This window comes from Typopeltis vanoorti, chromosome 6 (genome assembly GCF_054136105.1).
Source record: "Typopeltis vanoorti isolate ZY-2024b chromosome 6, IOZ_Tvanoo_1.0, whole genome shotgun sequence".
Lineage (NCBI taxonomy): Eukaryota > Metazoa > Arthropoda > Arachnida > Uropygi > Thelyphonidae > Typopeltis > Typopeltis vanoorti.
In genome coordinates this window covers 21,531,774-21,550,743 of record NC_143554.1, presented here as the reverse complement: position 1 = coordinate 21,550,743, position 18,970 = coordinate 21,531,774, and the positions used below count along the sequence as shown (strand labels likewise).

At 33.6% G+C, this 18,970-nt stretch overlaps 1 protein-coding gene across 3 annotated transcripts in view; it reads left to right on the top strand.

Annotated features, from left to right (window-relative positions):
• LOC150105330 (ribosome biogenesis protein BRX1 homolog) overlaps window positions 1-18,970 on the top strand; it is a 164,407-nt gene that overhangs the window by 9,842 nt on the left and 135,595 nt on the right. For all 3 annotated transcript variants that reach the window (XR_016548475.1, XM_090394710.1, XM_090394709.1), the window contains exons 2-4: window positions 1,843-1,954; window positions 13,855-13,898; window positions 15,626-15,693. Coding sequence is in view for 2 of the 3 variants with exons in the window: in XM_090394710.1 (XP_090250836.1) it covers window positions 1,843-1,954; window positions 13,855-13,898; window positions 15,626-15,693 (224 nt within the window). In the remaining variant the exon portion in view is untranslated. The remainder of the gene's footprint in view (window positions 1-1,842; window positions 1,955-13,854; window positions 13,899-15,625; window positions 15,694-18,970) is intronic.

Here is an 18,970-nt window from a genome sequence, read left to right as displayed (position 1 = left end):
AGATTCCATCAGTTTATTTTTTAGGGTAGTTGGCAGGATGGGGGCCACTGCAGTTGGCACATTTAGCAGGGGTTGTTTTTGGCTTTGGTTGCTATCCCTGCATTTCAAACATTTAAATTCAGCTTTCCATAATTTCTGGGCATGACCAAAACCACCTATGGCACTACCCAGAAGATGGCCTTTTTTTTTTCTGAGTGGCTCAGGTGTGACAATGAGCCTGCAGATTGTTTTCAAATTGTAGATATTTTTATATATGTTATGGATCTCTATGAGGACTAATGGCATGGGAGATTTGTTGGATCTGTACATTCTGCTGACCTTAATTGGAGGTAGATCCTGTAAATTAAGACTATCTTCTGTATCAATGTCTTAATAAATGCCATGGAGGACCACTTTTAAATTTTTCTCTGAGCTGAGCGAAAAGGTATGATATTGTATACCTCTATTGTCCATTTCTTTTGTTAGTCACCTGTAGTCTATCACTGTTGGATATCTTTATTCCTTCGACATTTTTGGCCTTTACATAGCCAATGTGTAGGATGGACATTGTTGATCTTAAAGCTGCCCATCTCTGCTTCTCTCTTAATATAATCAGAGGCACCTTTTCTTTGGGAGTAGCAGTTGAGTCAGAAACTTGATTGTGTTGTTCTGTTATGTTGTCTTTGAGTGGTTCATCTGTTCTCTGCTTTTTGTGTATGTGGACCTCTTGAAAGTCAGAAGCAGTGGGGTTTGCCGATTCTGACTGATCTTCCATAATCTCACTGTCAACGTCTATGGCACTTGCTGGGGGAAATGTATTAAAGTTTCATTGTTCCTGGCCAATTTTTGTTGTAGTTCTCCCAGTCTGATAAATTCCCGGTATACTTCTTCAAATGTTATCTCGTTAGACTGCTGTTTCATATCTGTTATTGTGGATCTATAAAAAAAAAACAAAAAAACTTACCATGCAGTTGTAGCCTTACCGGCACTTTTGCAGAACTCTGAACTGATTTGGTAATAGCACTGTTTCAAAAATGCATGATCTTCAAGACGCATAATAAATGCGAACACCATAAGCATCCCAAAAAAAACATCCAATCAATGTAATTGTAATCTACCCACTTTTTTCCCAATTCATTTTTTGAGAATTCAGCACCATCGATATGAATCCAGACTAACATCTCAGGATAAAATATCATTAATGTGATCTGGTGTCCCTGATTCATCTTTGCAAGATAAAAGCTTTTTCATTATACATATTCAAGAATATAATTACACTAAGCTAATTCATGTTGCAAATCATAAAAATAAACTTATGCTACTATATAACTCCAACACCATTTTTAACCTAAGGGTTTTCATGGAAAATTAATTACAGTTGGCAATTTAAAGAAATGAAAATTTCTTACATAATGTTTTATTATCTTGATTTTTACAAGAATGGTGATAAATTAAAATTGCCAGTTTCCCTTCCAGTGCAGTGAGTTATCTGAGATTTGGCACTTCGTTTTGAAAGGGGGGTATTGGTTGTTTGGTATAAATAAATGGTAGGATGGGAGAAGATAAAGATGTTCAGATTGATAATATTGTACATCAGGATGATTTTCAGACCTTGCTAATGTTTCATAGGTGTTTGATCTAGTAATTGATAAAATAGGAAATAATAGATATTGGAACAAGAATTCCATAATATGGATTTTTTTCATAATAGGTCAGATCTCATGTAACTCATAGTTTATACACAATCTACATACTTATTTCATTTGAGCATTCATGTATTAGTGATTTTTGTTTCATATTTTGTTATTTTAGCAAACCTTTTTGATACTTTATTTAAAGGAATATTTCTGTTTAATGTTACAGAGTAAGTGGACTAACAAGCAAAGAGTGCTAGTATTTTCTTCTCGTGGTATCACTTTCCGTCAAAGACATCTAATGTTAAACCTGAGGATGCTACTTCCACGTTCCAAACCAGGTATCTTGACTTTTTATATTCATCTTTAAGAATTCTCGGATTCTTTTTAAGTTTAAATAATACATTAACTTGTCAAGTGTCGGCATTGATAAATTGTTATTTTAAATTATATTCGAGGACTTTTAGTTCCATTATGATTTGGGCACCATCCTCTTGCTGCTTAGCCTGTTCTGTTTTGATTCTGTTTTTGTACAGAACAGAATTCTGTTTTGTAGAATTTTTATCCTGATTTCATTCAGCTTTTCTAGGATGGAGTTTTCTTTGTTTTTTATTCCTCACAATATTCTTGTCTGTAATCATTACAACATAGCAAAGTACATGATCGAGCATGGTAACGGTGCCACTTGTTTATTTTATGGAAAATGACTTTCATTTCTGAATTCCACAGAAGCAACTGTATTTACACACATATATACACTGTGTGTATATTGGTATGTATATGCATGCTAAGTTATAGTGAGTAATTTTAAGTTCAAGATCAGTTCATATTAGTTTAAATGATAGAGTAATCTCCTATTTATGACCTTCAGAACAGTGATCCCAACAAATTTCAAACCTTAAGTCATCTTACCCCTGAAAATTGCACTTGCTGAGATGTAGCACTACTTCTGTGTAGTCCTATGGCAAGTAGGTGAGTGAATTTCTGGAGCCCTCCTAAGTGCTATGATAGAATCAAATGCCTATCTCTTCAGCCAGTTTCCCTTCCAGTGCATTATACTATGAAACAACAAAGTGCAGTAAAAGTTTAATTTTTATTACCTTCACCATAACGACTATCACTCATTATAAGTGTGATAAGCTTCAACATGAAATGGAATCTAATGGAAAAAACCAACAAACAAAATGTTGGTAAAGAAAAATAAAAAATACAGAAATAGTATATTTTAGAAATAAAGGTAATTTTTAAAAAATCGCTTATTTTTTTTTTTTTTTAAATGATCTTTTAATAGATGTATCAGGATGCATTCAGCTTTGTATCAATCATGAATAATGATGAGAAAGAGAAGTTTTCTGATTTTGATACTGCAAAAGACTTCATACAGATCTTTTATAAACTTTTCTAGATTCATTAACATGTTATTTTTATGTGCAAGGAAGGCGGAAGCGTGGGTGGCCAAAGAGATGGAGGGAGCTGGTAGAAGAGGACTTGAAGATGAAGAACTTGGATGTGGTGACAGCCCAAGGCAGGAAGGTGTGGAGGAGACTCATAACAAACAGTGACCCCACTTAAGTGGGAGAAGCTGCAGAAGAAGATTAAGATGTTATTTTTTAATAGATATGATTATTGTTTCGTGCATTGCCAAAGCTCCTGGCTTTCAAAAATGGACTGCTTTTAATTGCACAAAACTTCCTTTGCCAAGTATATATAAAGTCCCTCCCTGTCATACAGGAACACAAGTACTTGCAGATGGAACATTTATTCCAGGAATTAGTACTCATTTGGTACTACAAATATGAACATGTATTCATATTTGAATACATATGCAAATATATACATTCACATGAATGTTTAGGAATTCCCCTGTTAGAATAAATAACAGCAAGCACTGACATCACTCACGAATGTAAGTGCTTACTGTTATCATTGCTCTAAATGGTTAAATTCAATTCCTGATTACTTATCACACTTTCATCATCAAATTCCTGCTTTGTACCCTCAAGGGGTATACAGGATATGATAGTACTACATGAAAAATTTACATCATTACTAACTTCCTATCTACAATTTTCCTCCAAATCAGTCTGTTACTCCTCAAGACTCCAATATTATCAGATCTTGTATTTCTATCGTCTAAGGCACTTTGTACTGTATCAATCCACCTATATCTTGGTCTTCCTGTGGGTCATTTTCCTGGCAGAGAACACTTGTTTTGCTAATCTTTCCTCGCCCATTCTGTTTAAGTGATCATACCACCTGAGATCATCATCATCATCATCATCATCAAATTCCTGCTTTGTACCCTCAAGGGGTATACAGGATATGATAGTACTACATGAAAAATTTACATCATTACTAACTTCCTATCTACAATTTTCCTCCAAATCAGTCTGTTACTTGTCAAGACTCCAACATTATCAGATCTTATATTTCTATCGTCTAAGGCACTTTGTACCGTATCAATCCACCTATATCTTGGTCTTCCTCTGGGTCGTTTTCCTGCCAACCTGGCAGAGAACACTTGTTTTGCTAATCTTTCCTCTCCCATTCTATTTAAGTGACCATACCATCTGAGATTAGCTCTGCTAACGCATTCCTGGATGCTGACAATGTCAAGTTCTTTCCTAATATCCTCATTTTTAATATGATATTGCCATTGATGCCATCTGTTCACGCCTCTAATCTTTCTCAGGACTCTCATATCTGCGGTCTCTTGTCTTTGGTCAAGTGTTTTACTTCTGACCCAGCTCTCAGATCCATAAGTTAAAATTGGTTTGAACACAGTCTTGTATACAGCTAATTTAGTGTTCCGACTAAATTAAGTCTTCTGATTTTGATGCTACAGAAGACTTCAGAGATCTTCTATAAACTTATTCTAGATTTAGTAACATGCTATTCTTTAGTAGATATGAATTATTGCTTAGTGCATTGCCAAAGCTCTTGTCTCTCAAAAATGGACTGCTTTTAATTGTATAAAACTTCCTTTGCCAAGTATGTATAAAGTCCCTCCCTGTCATACAGGAACACAAAAGTACTTGCAGATGGAACATTTATTCCAGGAAGTGGTACTCATTTGGTGCTACAACTATGAATGTGTGTGTCGGAATTCCCCTGTTAGAATGTAAACAACAAAGAGCACTGACATCAATCACCAATGTAAGTGCTTACTGTTGTCATTGCTCTAAATCATAGGTACACAAATTTTTTCGGGCCACCACCGACTTTGCAAGACAAATTTTGTAGCACCCCATTATATAAATTATATAAAATTGGTTTTATTTTTATACAAATCAATTAGAAAAGTGGTTTTATATATTTTATATATCTTTTAAAATGAAATATAACATATATTTGCTACTGTAAACATGATATATCACACACATATATACATGCTCTATTTTCTCATTCAGATCATTTCTATCTGACATGGTAAATTTTCAAATGATTAAATAATTGAAATAGAAAATTGATTTAAAAAAATTGATCATGTAAGATTGGCATAAAATGAATTAAAACGCAGTATTTAAATTTTAAATGATTATCTAATCGCAAAATCACGAATAATTAATTTTTAAATATATATTATTAATTTCTTCTATAGAGTCACTGATCGCCTGAACACTCCCAAATGCTTCTGATCCCACTATGCCCCCCCCCCCGAAGGCTTCAGCCCCCACTGGGGCAGTACTGCCCACTTTGGGAACCTATGCTCTAAATGATTAAATTCAATTTCTGACCACTTATAATCACATTTCATAATATAATAAAATGTTAGAAACATTCTTACATTAAAATTATCCATGTAAGGATCTTTTTTAATTATAAGGTTGGTGCAATGACTGTCTAAATATCAACCTATTAGTATCTCTGGAGTAAGTCTAGAAATTCTAGAGAAGTCTGTAAGAACTTGCATACAGAAATGGATGGATAAACAAAATATATTTTGCAAGGAACAGCATGTATTTATGAATGGGGAGGTCATGTCTGAGCAATTTGCTTATTTTATGTTATGGCTGAGTTGGATAAAGAGAATTGATACGCTTGGGTATTGTTGGACTTTGCTAACACATTCAATAGGATACGACATGAAAGGCTGTTGCATAAACTAGGTAACATGGGATTGGAACATAAACTATTGGCTTGGATTAGTGGATGTCTGATGGACAGGTATTAGAAAGTGGTTTATAGAGGATATGAATTGCTAGATTTAAGGTGAACAGTGCTGTGTTCCAGGGATCAATCCTTGGATGATTGTTTAATCTATACATCAAAGATATTTGAAAGAGACCAACATGAGATCGTCATTTGCTGATGATGCAAAGATAGGCAAACAGTAATGCTACAGCATTGTGAGGATGATTTTAATAGGCTGAAAGTGTGGGTAAACAATAATGGCCTTCAATTCACTGTTAGTAAGTGTAAAGTTATGTACTTTGTTGCAATGAAATATCCAGCATCATTATATCATCATCATCATCATCATCATCAAATTCCTGCCATGTACCCTCAAGGGGTGTACAGGATATGACAGTACTCCATGAAAAAATTACATCATTACTAACTTTCTACAATTTTCCTCCAAATCAGTCTGTTACTTGTCAAGACTCCAACATTATCAGATCTTATATTTCTATCGTCTAAGGCACTTTGTACTGTATCAATCCACCTATATCTTGGTCTTCCTCTGGGTTGTTTTCCTGCCAACCTGGCAGAGAACACTTGTTTTGATAATCTTTCCTCTCCCATTCTATTTAAGTGACCATACCATCTGAGATTAGCTCTGCTAACGCATTCCTGGATGCTAACAATGTCAAGTTCTTTCCTAATATCCTCATTTTTAATATGATATTGCCATTGATGCCATCTGTTCACGCCTCTAATCTTTCTCAGGACTCTCATATCTGCGGTCTCTAGTCGTTGGTCAAGTGTTTTACTTCTGACCCAGCTCTCAGATCCATAAGTTAAAATTGGTTTGAACACAGTCTTGTATACAGCTAATTTAGTGTTCCGACTAATTTCTTTCTTATTCCATATGAATTTATTCAATTGACTTCCCACGATACCAGCTTTGCTGATTCTGTTGTCTATTTCTATATTTAGTTTACCATCTTCAGTAAAAATTGTGCCTAAGTAGCTGAAATGTTTTACTTGTTCCACAGGTTCTCCATTCACAACACAGTTGACATTTTCAATGATTCTGCCTATTTTCATTGTCTTTGTCTTTTTATTGCTGACCTTCATACCATATCTATTACAACAGCTATTCAATTTAGTCAGAGAATCTTGCAGACTTGTAGCGGATTTATTTAGAAGTATAACATCATCCGTATAAAGCAAAGAGCTGACATTAACATCTCCAATTTTGATGTCAGGTTTAATACCACATTCCTTCATAATGTGATCCATATAGATAATGAATAACAGAGGGGATAATGTACATCCTTGTCTCACACCAGATTTAACATTAAACCATCTTCCTGTACTTCCTTCAATTCTAACTGCTGACTCACAATTCAAATAAAGACTAAGTATTGCTTGATGTAATGCCCCATTGACACCATATAACTGCAGCGTATTGAATAGCTTCTCTCTTGGCACCTTGTCATATGCCTTTTCCAAATCGACAAAACTTAAATACAGATCTTTGTTATATTCCCATGCTTTCTCGACTATTTGTCATAAAGTGAAGATCTAATCCTGACAGCCTCTATTTGGCCTGAATCCAGCTTGTTCTTCACCAAGCTTTTCTTCCACAATTCTTCTCAACCGTTTCTCAAGTATACTTGCATAGATCTTGCCAGGAACACTCAGTAGGGAAATACCTCTGTAATTCTCACATTCAGTTTTATTTCCCTTTTTATATATGGGTACTATGAGAGCTCTACTCCAATCATTGGGAATTCGTCCCTCTGTCCAGGCTTTCTGAACTATGCAGTGCAGCCACTGTAAGACTCTTATACCACCATACTTCAGCATTTCTGGTCGAATATCATCTACTCCTGCTGCCTTTCCACATTTCAAGCCTTTGATGGCTTTTTCTACATCAAGTATGGATATGCATTCCTGATTGCATGCCTGGTGTTTTTTATCACTGTGCTGTCATCACTGCTTGTTTCATTTAGCAGTTTTTCAAAGTATTTACTCCATACTTCAAGGATATCTTTTTCTCCCATTTTCATGTCAGCTTTATCATCTCTAACTTCTTTTACAGCACTCTTTCCTCCATTCCTAAGCTTCTTCAACAACCTCCAGAATATTTTGCCACCTTCTTGATATTTATTTTCTATATTCTTGCCAAAGTCCTCCCATGACTTTTGTTTAGCTAGTTTTACACACTGTTTAGCTTTCTTACATTTGTCTCTGTATTCTGTAAGAGTAAAAGCTGACTTATTTGCCAGGAACTTTTGATATGCTTTCTTCTTTTCCTTCACTGCCTCTTTAACTTCCCTGTGTCCACCAGGGAGTTCTGATTTTTTTTATCCTTGCACACAACCTCACCACGTGCCTCTCTGGCAGAATCAATCAATGTTTCCTTCAGAGTTTGCCACTGAATCTCCAAGGTTTGATTCCTGTTCTCAAACTCTTTCATTTTCTTTTCAATAATATTTCTGTATTTTAGTCTACAGTTCACATCTGAGAGCTGCTCAACTTTTATTCGCTTTAAAACTTTCTTACATGTTATTCTTTTCAATATGAAATTCAATTTTATCCTGCTCAAGACTAAATAGTGATCACTTCCAATTTCAAATCCTCTGTACACTCTGGTGTCCTGCACCAGGGAGAAAACATCACTATCAACAATAACATAGTCAATAGACTTTTCTTATTCCTAGCCTCTTCTCTCCATGTGAATTTGTGCACATTTTTATGTTGGAACATGGTGTTAGTAATAACCAGTCCATGTCCTGAGCAGAAATCCAACAGATATTTGCCATTATTATTAGCTTTGCTCTTTTCTCCAAATTTTCCCAAAATATTTTTGTATGTCTCACAATCGTTTCCTACTCTACTATTTAGATCCCCAACAAGGACCAACTTTTCCTTTTTCGTTGTGTCAGTTGCTTTTTCTAAAGCCTCAAAAAATTCCTCCACTTCTACCTTAGTAGAACCTTCTGTGGGACCATAGGCACAAATAAGTCTCATTGTCCAGTTCCCCATTCTCATATTTGCCCACATTACTCTACTTGAGACTGGCTGCCATTCAAGAAGATTAGCCTCGTATTTTGTGTTGAATACTATGGCTACTCCTTTTCCTTGATTGTCATTGCCTGAATATAACATTTTGTATTTATTGCTCAGAAAGATCTCACCAGTTTTGGTCTTTTTTGTTTCAGTCACCCGTATTATTATGTCGATCTGGTACTTATCTAATTCCTCAGCTAGCTCCATTTCTTTGCCATTCAGGCTTCTTACATTGATAGTACCGATCTTTAACTCTGGTGATGTTGAGTTGGGGTTTGTTTTCAGATTTGTTCCAGTAGCTGACTTTTCGCTGTTCGCCCTGGTTCCCTGGCGAAAACAACGGGGGCCTTGTTTAACCGGGCGAAGCCCCAGCCGGCATGAAATTTTGTCATGTTGTACCATCATTTTTTATTTTGGTTTAACCAATAAGATTACAATTTGGTCGGCTAAATCCCAAATTGCCAGCCCATCCTCGTTCGTTCAGTATCAAAGTAGATACCCAACAGGGTGCACCACGAGAAGGTGAGGATTGGACATTAGGTCAGAAGCCCTGGTCGGTTCTCCGCATTCCTTTAAAGGCTATGTGGAGGTCTCCTCTCAGTTATACAGCTTTGACCCTTAAGCACCCCATTTTCAATATGAAAATGGGGTGCTTAAGAATTTTAAAACAATAATAACATAAATTACTACTATTTTTTAAGTGTTTAATGTTAATGTAGTCTATTAATTGAAAGTCTTAAATTCTAGGAAAAAGTTCATTAGTTATATTTGAACTAATTGCTCTTGCTAAATAAAGTTAAACTTTTGAACACTCCTTATTTTGTGTTAATTTTTTTTATGAAAAAGTGTTTAGATACATTAGTTTTTAACATTTAAAAGTTGTCAATTTATTATAATAGCAGGCACAAAAAGAAAATTTTCATGGTTTTCAATAAACCATTTGATTTAATACACAAAGTATACATGCAAATGCTAACAAGAGATACTGCACCCAGATACACTTATGAATTTATATTGTTTTATGGCGAGAAATGCATTTATCATATGTTAAAACTCGCACAACAAACCGTATATTGGAATTTTGCACACAAAGAAAAAAATGCTCTCATCTATAAATTACTGAGAATATTAAAACAAGTAAGCCATTAAAGGGATGATTGCTCAAACCCAAATGGAGTTTTTTGGCCTTTTATTTGCATACTGCCATAGCCTAAGTTTTGCATTATAGGAAGGATACTAATGATACCTGAAGCATCATTAGCATTTTTCTGTTAGTAGTAAAATTCATACTCTGAAGAATTTTTCAGATTGGAAACACATTTTATTATAATAACAAAAAACTGCTAATTACAAATACAGTTCAGTTATAATTTCATTAATTATAATTATTGAAGGTTATATTAATAAGTTTTTATTTGGATATTTTAAAGGCAAAACTTGGTATTTATTATGTGGTGTTTATTTTTTAATTAGATGTGAAATAGAAAACAAAGATTTAGCATTGGGAATGCATTTATAGTAAACATTCAGTCTATAAATATACAAATTAAATTCTTATCATAGATTAAGCATCTCTTTGCATGTTCTGATTTCAGTGATTTTTCCATCTTGTAGCTGGTCTTTCTCTTTCCCTTTTGGTTTATATTTATCTACTTATTTTAGTAACCAATATCTTTCCATCTTAATTAGATGCTCTTTTCATTTCTTTCTATGTTTCTTGATCTTTTCATTTGCATAGTAAATACCTACCTCTTTTCTGTTGTCTTCATTTTTTATATGGTCTAATTTCTGCATACTTCAGGTGCTCTTAAAAATCTATAATGTAAACTTTATTTCTTATGACATGTTTTCTTATTGTTTTAATAATTTACTTTTCATGTTTTAATAACTTGGAGAATTTCCTGTTAAGGTCTCTTTTCATATTTCTTTTTGTGGTTTAAAATTTCTTTAGATAGTTTCTTTTGTTTTCTGCAGATTTAATTCCTTCCTTCCTTTCCTCCCATTATCTCCAGTATTTATTAATTTTTGAATAATTGATAATTTTATTTGTCCTCATGAATATTAATCTTATTTTGTTTTAAGATTCCCTTTATTTTTATCCACATTTAGCACTTAATTACATCAAGTTTTCTTTTAATTGATAACTTGATTTTAGTAAATTATGGGCACTAGTCTCTTTAAATTTAAATCTTCATCTTGGATTCAGTTTGGATTGTTTTCATTTCATTAAAATCTTCTGGTAAGATTCTCAAGCATGTCATTTCTATTAAGTATAAGTATTAAGATTTCAACCTTTATTGAAGTCTCTTCAGTGGGAGCCAGACCCAGAGATGATACCAAGGTAGTCTAACCAAGTGGGGAGAAAAACATCCTTCTCTAATCCAGAGTAATTTAATTTAATAAGGTGACACATTTTGGCAACTGGCATGGAAATATGAATTCTCTATTGCTTTAGTATCACCTCTGGGCCTGGCTCCCACTGAAGAGACCTCCAATAAGGGTCAAAACCAGTCTGTAAGGAGATGTGCTTTGCATTATGGGATACTAAGAAAAATGATAAGAACTTCGTCAACCTTTGCCATGAGTTGCCGTAGTTCTGAAGATACTTTTAGTAGCTTCATAAGATTATATGGATAGAGAATTTCTTCTTGACTTAATATATTCTTTTTTGTACCAGGACAAATATTTTCATTTTATTTAAAAGTAATATAAACTATATTTGTATTATGTGCACTGTTTGCTTACACTTGGATAAAGGATAAAAAAAAATAATTTATAGTCTAACCAAGGTGGGAAAAAACTTCCAAAATCTCTAGAGCACTTAGATCATATTCATAGTTGACTTTTATTTTATTTCACTTCCTTTGGATCTGCTGAATTGAGAATTTACATTTAACTCTAGGTACAACTGAGAGATATCAATAACAGAAGATGTTTGTTATCCAAGCTATTAATGATTCTTCTTGGACTTTCTTCCAAAAGTCCAGGAAAGATATTCAATGAGCCCCCTTTTCAGCCTTGGTTGAAGTAATTTGCTTTTGTTGTCTGTACTACAGTTTGACGAAAGGATCTTATCATGTGGTCAACTTTATCTTTCCTACTTCTCTCTTACCATTAAGATAAGAGAGGTGGAAAGCCAGATTAGGCACTGGTGTTACACCTACAAGAATGTAGCTTAATATTACTTAAAAACTTAACGTATGCAGGTTATAATGACATTTAAATGCTAAAAATTAAAGCATGGTTGTTCATAGTGACTATGCCTTTGGATAGTTATTATAAACACTAGGAACAATTTTTTTTGTTCGTAGTGAAGTTTTGTTTCAGTTCAACTAGAAATCATAAATTCATGTGACTGAGTCTTCATAAAGACATGATTGTAATAAAAGTTAATGAAATCATTCTCTCTTTCTGTGTGTATGATCATAAAAATCATATGGACACAGAAGAAATAAGGATTGCAATATGTTTGTCTTTCATCTTCCCCAAAGGATGCATTTTCACTCAATGCATCTTACATGTGTAAGACCTGGAATTTAACATAACATATGGTTTAGAAGTTGTAATGGCCTAGAGATAAGATTCTTTTCCATTTGACATCAAGAACAGGTGTGCAAGACATTATCAGGTACATCATTCATTCAAAATTGAGATGGACTAGACACTTGATTTTACACAATATTGTCTAAATTATAAATAGAAAAATCATAACTTATTTTATATTACAACACCAAACAACTAAATTATAAAAGTGTTTATTAACTGGCTAATATTTTGATGGATTTCAAAAAACCAGCATTTTCAGGGGAAAATGTGAAACAATTCAAATTTTAACACACAAATGTCCTAATTTAGCATCCTCTAATGTTGTATAAAAGAATTAGAGTAGGAGCAGCCTACTTAACTAATTCTGGGAGAATGCTTCATATAACTTTCACTGATTACTCCTTGTTTTCTTCATTCTTGCCATGTACTGGAAAAGTCTTAAGTGTTAATCTTATAAAACTTCTTTAACTTAAATGCTGCTGTCATTGTCCCTTCTTTTCATCTATCAGCTAATACTCTTATAGGGTATTAGCTGATAGATGATAGAACATTCTACTGACCTTCTTTTTCACAGCTCTGGATCTTCTCAGTGACTTCATTACCATGGAATCTGGGAGTCTAGATGTGTCCTTATTAAAGCATTATATAGGAGAACAATAACCTCTATCCCTGTTTGTGTTTTTTAACAACCACTTAATCTGATGTGATGTTTTGGCATACTTTTGCAGTATGCCCTATTAAAGCTTCATCTCCTTGTTCACAATCATGCCCAAGTTCCTAGCTTCATCAATTTCCTGCTGTTCAGTTCCATCAATATAGTACATAGCTTCTGATCTCTTCTCGAAGTGCATCACCTTACACTTGGCTACATTCAATGCTCAGCCACTTATCATTGCCCATACTGCTAGTCTAAGTCTTCCTGCAGGATATTCTGCATCTTCATTTACTATTCCTCTTCTCAGTTGAGCATCATCAGCAAACAACTGAATATTTCTTGTCAAATCATTTCCTATATCCATTGATATATAAAATATAACATGTTTTTCCTTGAAGATGCAGGTTTGAAATTCAATGAAATATTAGCCAGTTAATAAACATAATTTAGTTTAGAGTTTGGTTTGTTACTATATCGTTAAAGTGATGAATAACATCCTACACCTAATCCTGTTAATTAGATATAAATAGAATGGAGTGAAGACCTACGGATGATAGTAGGCAAAGGGGAAGGAAGGGATAGCAAAATGAAATTATAGGATTGCTGAAAAAAGTTGAAAGCAGAATGAAATGGAGGAAATTAGGGAAGACATTATTCCAGTAATGGATTGATCTAATTTGAACAAGTAGTACTAGCAGCTGTTTTGAGTTTTATGCAAGTTAAAATATCTTTCAAAAACTAGATAGCATTCAGAAAGTGTTTAAGCTTCAAAAGGGCCCTATTTTTTAAAAATTTTATTATTCTCTAACCGTTAATTTATTGCTCACATGTTTATGTTGGTTATATTTTCATTTTTAGAATGCAAAATGGAAAAGAAGGATTCACTATTTGCAATAAATGAAGTAAGTATAAAAAATTTTAATTTATAGGCAAATTGATTGTTTTATATATGAACATTATCCACAAACAATTCCTTCTGCCGGATCAGATGGTCAATGGAGAGTTTTTATCTCAAGTTTTGAAGCAATTAATAGCAAATTCATCACGTACCAGCATGAATATCGTGATGCAGGCAGCTGGTCACTTTTGCACGATAAGGCACCATCTTATCTTTCGAACTTTGAGACAGTTTTTGAACAAAAACCAAGTTTGTGTTGGATCACTCGCCGTATTCACCTGATTTAGCACCCTGACTTCACGAATTTTATTGACCATACCAAACATTGTATTGAAGCTGAGAGAGAATATATTGATTGAAAAAAATTATTTGAATAATTATAATTGGCCTGTTTTATTTTCTATCAAAAGTTCAGTTTCTTTTTAGACAGAGGGTGTATATATAGGCACTTCCACTGGGTCCATAGACTGATCTTGAGAGGTCCATTTTAAAAATCATTGATCAATAATTGTCAATATCTGTCATATTTTGCCTTAAAATCATCTCCAGATGAAGCATACAACTGACTGTCAATCTATGCCTCTCATTCACCACTGTTGGGCTTAATTTAAGCTGTACACTTTTTTGTTATAAGTGGTAGATCCAAGTTTATTTTATGGTCTTGGCTTTAGGTAAAATATATAAAGGTTGGTTGGCATTCCCAATTTTGAGGATCCAACCAAATGCTCACATTGCAGGTTAACAGTAAAACTTTTAATACATTAAAGAAATACACAAGAGAAACTTAAGAGCAGTACAGAAACTAGATTAAAATTTAAGCATATAATTAGAATGTTGAATGTTAATACAAAATTTCATCAAAAATTTAATATTAAAGTTAAACATTCTGAAAGCATAGTTTTTCTGAACTCATTAAAAAAAATCGCATTTGTTGTGAGCAATAAGTAATGGATGGACAGGAAAGATGTTAACCTTGTGTAGTTCCTTCCATTATAAAAGCTCAAGTTCAGGGATCTATATTGCTTAGCTTAGCATTCATTACTGAGAAAATTGTGAGAATCCTTTCCTTTTATGTTACATGGTGATCAGCATCCATTTCAGTAAAATTATGGGGACTACAGCTTGTTAGAATAATTACTTTTGTTTCCTGACATGACCTTCATATTAAGGTCATCTGGAGTATACATGTGTATATTCCTAACACAGTTGTAGTCTCCAGAATTTGACTGAAATGACAATATTGTAGGTTGACAAGAATAAAGATTAATCAGAATCTGAGCAGCTTTTCCTGGTCTTAGTTTGGGTAAGATAAGAGCAATCATTTTGCTGTTATATTGTGCTGAAGGAATAAGAATGAGCAACAGACTTTTTAGAAAATCAAACTTCTGCTGAATCTCACTTTGGTGTTAAAAGTTATTTAGTCTCCTTTGATCTGAGATGTGGAAAATGTAGCTGGCTGTGTCTCAATCTCTATTGCTGCACCAGCAGAATTAATAAGGAACCTGACAGTTTTGCGCTGAGCTTAATGTAGGGTTCATGATTCAGAATTATATCAAGCTTAAATGAGTTAATATTTTAAATTGAGGACATGGTACTTGTTCAAATTTAAATTTGTAAGAAAAGTTAGGAGATTTAGTTTAGTGCTTTAGAATTTCTCAAAATGATTGAGATTTCATTAGTAATTGTTAAAAATATACTAGATTCATCTTTTTAAACTTTCTTTCTTTAAAGATTTGTGAAATGAAGAATTGTAATGAGTCGATATATTTTGAAAACAGAAAGCAAGATCTCTATATGTGGTAAGATCATTATTTTAGAATGATACTTAACAATTTAATTTTAATGACTTTAACCTCAAGTGTACATACATTTTCTAAATGTTTTGAAAATGCATGAAAAAGACTACTTTTAAATATACATAAGCACAGCAGCTGCCATATCAGTTTGAAAGCACATCTTATCACTGAAGTTAAGCAAACCTGAGCCCAGTTAGTACTTAGGCAGGTGCTGTCATGACAATTTCTGTTAATTTGAAGGATTTTTATAAGGTTATTTGTATAAGGATGGCTTACATCTGTCTTGAGAATGTGTTCGTTGACTCTTCAGAAGTACAAAGTCAGAAACTAGAATTCTTGGGGGGGGGATGCAGGTAAATGTTGGGCCAGGCAACTTAGAGGTTAATAAGTGAAGAGTACTCGTATAATGCAAAATATTACGCCACAGTTTAACTTCAGTGGGCTAAGTCGGTGCTTCCCAAATTGGGGGCTGTGAAATAATGAAAAAAAAATTAAATTTTTTAAGACTAAGACTTTTTTATCTTAAAAGAAACTTGTTTAATTTTTATTTCTTTTGTTATTTTTTATATTTTAATAGAAAAAATCACACATTGGTGTGGGTTCACAAATTTTGCTTCCTGCATATTTTGGCACTTAATGAATATTAGTACATATATGCTTATTTATAAGTTTCATTTCAAAGCAGAAATCTAAAAATTGCAGTTTCAAATATTTTACCTGATAATGACTTTCTGTGTAGCAGTACTGAAACATGCCCATTACATTAAATTGTTATTAAACTTCTGTTTTTAATTTTTTATTACTAATCATTTTAAGTTTCATGTGCTTGTCCCCAAATGTACAATATCTATCTATATAAAAATGAGATAATGTGCCATGTCAAATGCATATGTAAGATGCTAAAAATGTAATATTTGATTTTTGCAATATTTGCTGTGTATGTTTTGTATCGAAATATAAATGCAATAAATATTATGTATATTAAGCTTTTTTTGGGGGGGGCAGGGGGGCTGTGAAATATTTTAATTTTCCCAAAGGGGACCCTGACATTCCGAAGTTTAGGAAGCACTGGGCTAAGTAACACAAGATGTCAAGGAGGTTGTGGTATGAAGGGAGGTACTGCAGTTTGTGTATGTGGGTGGTATGAAATGTTCTTGGCCTAACAGTGAAAAAACAAATTTATAATTTAAATTATTTTGGTTTTTCAACATAATCTCTCTTAAGACTAATACATTTATTCCAGTGCTTATCCTGTCATTGTTGTGGTTCTCAGTAAGATCTGCAAAATACCCCTCTATAGCTACATCTTGATTCAAAGAAAAATGCTGACTATCAAGGAAGAGCGAAGTCAGAGGGAGCTAAATCTGGGGAATATGGTGACTGTTCTAACAATTCATAGTGCAGATCCCTTAATTGTCCCATTGTACCAGGTGCATTGTCCTGATAAAAGATCTTTTTCTTCTGCAAACTGAGTCTTATCTCAAGAATTTTTTTGTCTGATCTGGTTAAAAGATCAGAATAATATTCCCTGGTTTTATTGTTTTACCCTTTTCAAGATAATTAATAAACAAAATGCCTTTGGCATCCCAAAACAGTGATGTCATGATCTTTCCTGCTGATAGGCTATGTTCTTTTAGCACCAAACAACTAGCTTCTGTCCAATGTCTGGAACAAACTAGTTGTTCAGCATTGGACTGCTGTTTGGATTCTGGTGTGTAATGATGTGCTTTATTGAATCCAAGTCTCATCCATAATAATAAATATATGCACAAAATCAGTTTTATTCTTAAAACATTAAGAGCGCTGTTCAGAGATTTTCATGCAAGTGAATTTTTATCTTTGCAGCACTCATCTTGTGCAAAGCTTTTTCATTTGCAATTCTTCATGCAAAATATATCCTAAGTTTTCTTTTTCAAATGGTTATAGGCTCAGCAATTTCACACACTTTGATTCGCTGGTTATCTAATACCATATCGTGCACTTGATCAATGATTTCTGGTGTTACACTTTTTTGATGTCCATGTGGATCATCTTCAAGGCTGGTATGGCCAAATTTAAACTTGTCAGCCCATTTCTTAATTGCGAAATGAAGAAGAGTGCCCTTAAATTTGTATGAACTGTGAATGAATTTCTGTTGGTGTTAAACCTTCTTTTATAAAGAATTTTATAATTTCATGATACTAAATTTTTTTAATTTCAATGGATACAGATAACACTTTGGCTTCTGACAGCTGTATATATAAAGAAAATCTTCTTGATAGACTTGCAATTTCTCATGGTTGCTTATGACAGACCTACCAACTTAGGGAAAAAACTTGCCGATAGTGTTGCCATTTATGATCCAAGAACCTGGTTGCTGTAGAACACTAACAAGCAAGGATAGAGATTTTCATAGTCTTTTTGTTCTTGATTTTTTAAATGTTTGTTGATTTGAATCTTTGTAAATGGAGGAAATATGAAATGAGTTCTTCCTATACCATGTTTCTGATAATGTGCTTTTTAAATTTCCCAACTAAAAATAAAATAAAGATTGTAAACTTGTAGCATGTTACCTTTTTTGATATGAATTTAAAACTCCATTCAGACCACCCACACATTAATGCCAGAAGGATTGAGCAATTGGGTTTGAAATAAGGTTGAGGAGTTTTTGGAATTGGTTAGCACAACTTAGCCAAGAGTTACAGGCATTATTGAGACAGTTGACTGAGAATGATATTGTCATAGGAACAGAAAATGGAAGGATATAGTGTATGCAGAGAGGTAAAACAGAAGGAACAAGATGTGGGGAAGTGTTTTGCTAATGATAGCAGATGAATTAAAGCCAAAAAGAGAAGAATTACATCATGGGGAGAAGAGTGCAGTTTAATTATGATTAATTAAACTGATTAATCATATTAAACCAAGATTAATTATATAATTGGTTGTTGCTATAATCCATGGGATATAAGGAATGCTGATAACATACTCGCAAATTAGCATGATGAGTAAAAGTTGAGTAATTATGGGGGAATTCTACTATGAGGACAGATCAGGAGGAGTAATGGTCACAGCCAGGGAAGAAAATTGAATTTATACAGCTGCTAAAAGATAATTATCTGAAGCAACATATAATGGAGGGGGACATCAGATTCAAAAGTACTGGATCTGAGCATTGCATCAGAATTTAAACACTAACCACTCTAGCTATGCTTCCTCTGCTTGAAGAAAGTGGTCATATAGTCTTTACCTGGGGAAACTGCCAAACATGCAGAATTTTCTATTAACAGGGATTTATGTGGAG